This window comes from Amyelois transitella, chromosome 10, assembly GCF_032362555.1.
Source record: "Amyelois transitella isolate CPQ chromosome 10, ilAmyTran1.1, whole genome shotgun sequence".
In the NCBI taxonomy this organism is placed as follows: Eukaryota; Metazoa; Arthropoda; class Insecta; order Lepidoptera; family Pyralidae; genus Amyelois; species Amyelois transitella.
The window spans coordinates 11,664,215-11,666,177 of NC_083513.1; the positions used below are offsets into that span (position 1 = coordinate 11,664,215).

General features: G+C 33.2%; 1 protein-coding gene across 1 annotated transcript; it reads right to left on the minus strand.

The window, feature by feature from the left end:
• Nucleotides 1-468: 468 nt before the first annotated feature.
• On the minus strand, nt 469-1,498 carry LOC132902154 (uncharacterized). Its single transcript, XM_060946184.1, has 2 exons — nt 954-1,498; nt 469-782 (listed from the first exon to the last, which is right to left on the minus strand). The coding sequence occupies exons 1-2, from the start codon at nt 1,236-1,238 to the stop codon at nt 678-680; spliced, it is 390 nt and encodes a 129-aa protein (XP_060802167.1). The 5' UTR covers nt 1,239-1,498; the 3' UTR covers nt 469-677.
• Nucleotides 1,499-1,963: the final 465 nt, after the last annotated feature.

Sequence of the window (1,963 nt, forward strand, 5' to 3'; positions counted from 1 at the left end):
TCCATATTGTCTCAGTGCACAAGGGCGTCATCTTGATTGTAATTTATAGGTATTGGATTCGAACCCGCAATATAATTACTACGTAGGCGGTAACTCATGGCATTGTTTCGTTGGGGCGCTGTTGCCAAAGACGAGTTTTTAACCAGATTTTGTGAAAAATGGGAAAAATTTATTTTGTCTACATTTTTAACAAAATGCTTAATGTCTTATGGGCCAGTATATAGGCAACATTGAATGTTATGTAACTGCCTTATAAAATTTTCTTGAACTTTATTTTAACACACATTAAAGGTATTCAAGAAAGTTGGAGTGATTCAACGTGTACCTAAAATCAAGTTCACATTTTCCAAAACTATCATTAATTTAGTTTCTATTTTATTGATTGGAGTTGATTGGTAACAAACGCAGTTTGCATACGAAATGTCGCTGACACTAATTTACGTCAATACGGAGGTGGATTGTCACCCGTATTCACAAACAATACTTGTTTAAGCAAAGGAGCAGCACTATGCGAAGTAAGACATTTCTCAATGCGTTCCATATGGCAAGCATTCCATTTCGTAAACAATACTCAAGCGACACTTGACTAAGCGAACGCATTGCGTTGATTAAAGCTCTGTGATTGGTTCGTTTACGTTACGCAGTTCACTCTGCTTCTGATTGACATCTGTCAATTGTCAATATAACCTATAAAATACGATAAATATTGTTCGAAGTTTTTGTTTTTTGACAATTCTTGAGACTGTTGGTTGACTGATACTTATGAGGTCTCCAGTAATCATCTGTAAAAAAAAGATATATACATTATACTTAATTGATAAACTTTCAATACAGTGGGTGGATGGCAGCACATACAATAATTTTACACACTTGTTTTATAGATATAAGTACCTAAGTAATATGTAAAGGTTTTATTTGTAGGTATAAAAAGTTTACGTGTTGTAGGAACCTACCTGAAAACTTTCAGAAGCATAAAATCTTAGAGACACTAGTAGCTGATATAAAGGTGGGACTGGAAGACCTCTTGCGGTTAATTTCTCCAAGTCTTTATTTATCAATGGCAAGAGTACAAAATGTACCACATCTTTGGTAAACCTGTAGCGTCGACGGAATTCTTCCGAACTGTAGTAATCAAAGGGATCTTGAAAATCCCGTATCACTTTTCTGGTATTTATTATACTGTGCTCATCGTGCTCATTGATATAATTATCAAATTCTTCTTCACTGCTGTAATCCATTTTAAATAAAATATTTCACTAATCTTGATACACAAACAGAGCAAAAACAAATCTCGAAATACAACTAACCTCAAAATAATAGACAATAGACACTATGCGTTGCTTAATACAGCTCGCAAGCAACCTTAGCTGTGCGTTCATTTCAAGTGACGCATAGCGCCGACCGTCGGTCAAGTATTGTCTCTGAATAGGTTTATGGGACCCTGTGCATCCACGCACACTGTGAGAACTCATAGTATTGTTTATGAATACGGGTGTGTGTTTCAAATATGAACAAAGGTACATAATTTTATTGTATAAGTCATGCTTCCTGCTCCGTAGCAAATGTTTTCTTTCTAAGTATAGGAAAATTAATGATACTGTTTCTACTAACAAAATTTCAGCTTTTAAGTTCAATGTTTATTTATAGTCTGTATTTAACGGCTTCTTATATAGATTTTGCCTAAAACTTTTAAATTTGTTTTTTTTTAACGAATGGTTATTTTTAGGCTTATGGCCGGTAAACTTATGGTCTGTCATGTCATGAACGTTATTTGTATGGCAGCTAGGATAATTATTACATATGATGTCTTAATTAAAGTTTTCATGTTTCCTTATTTAACTGATGGCATTGTTATGTTTTAAATATATTTTTTTGAAAAGGTCTGTCTAATTGAATTGTCATTTTTTTTGAATTGTCAAAGTTAAAACTAAATTTACGTAATTAATAATAACGTGTAATTTAT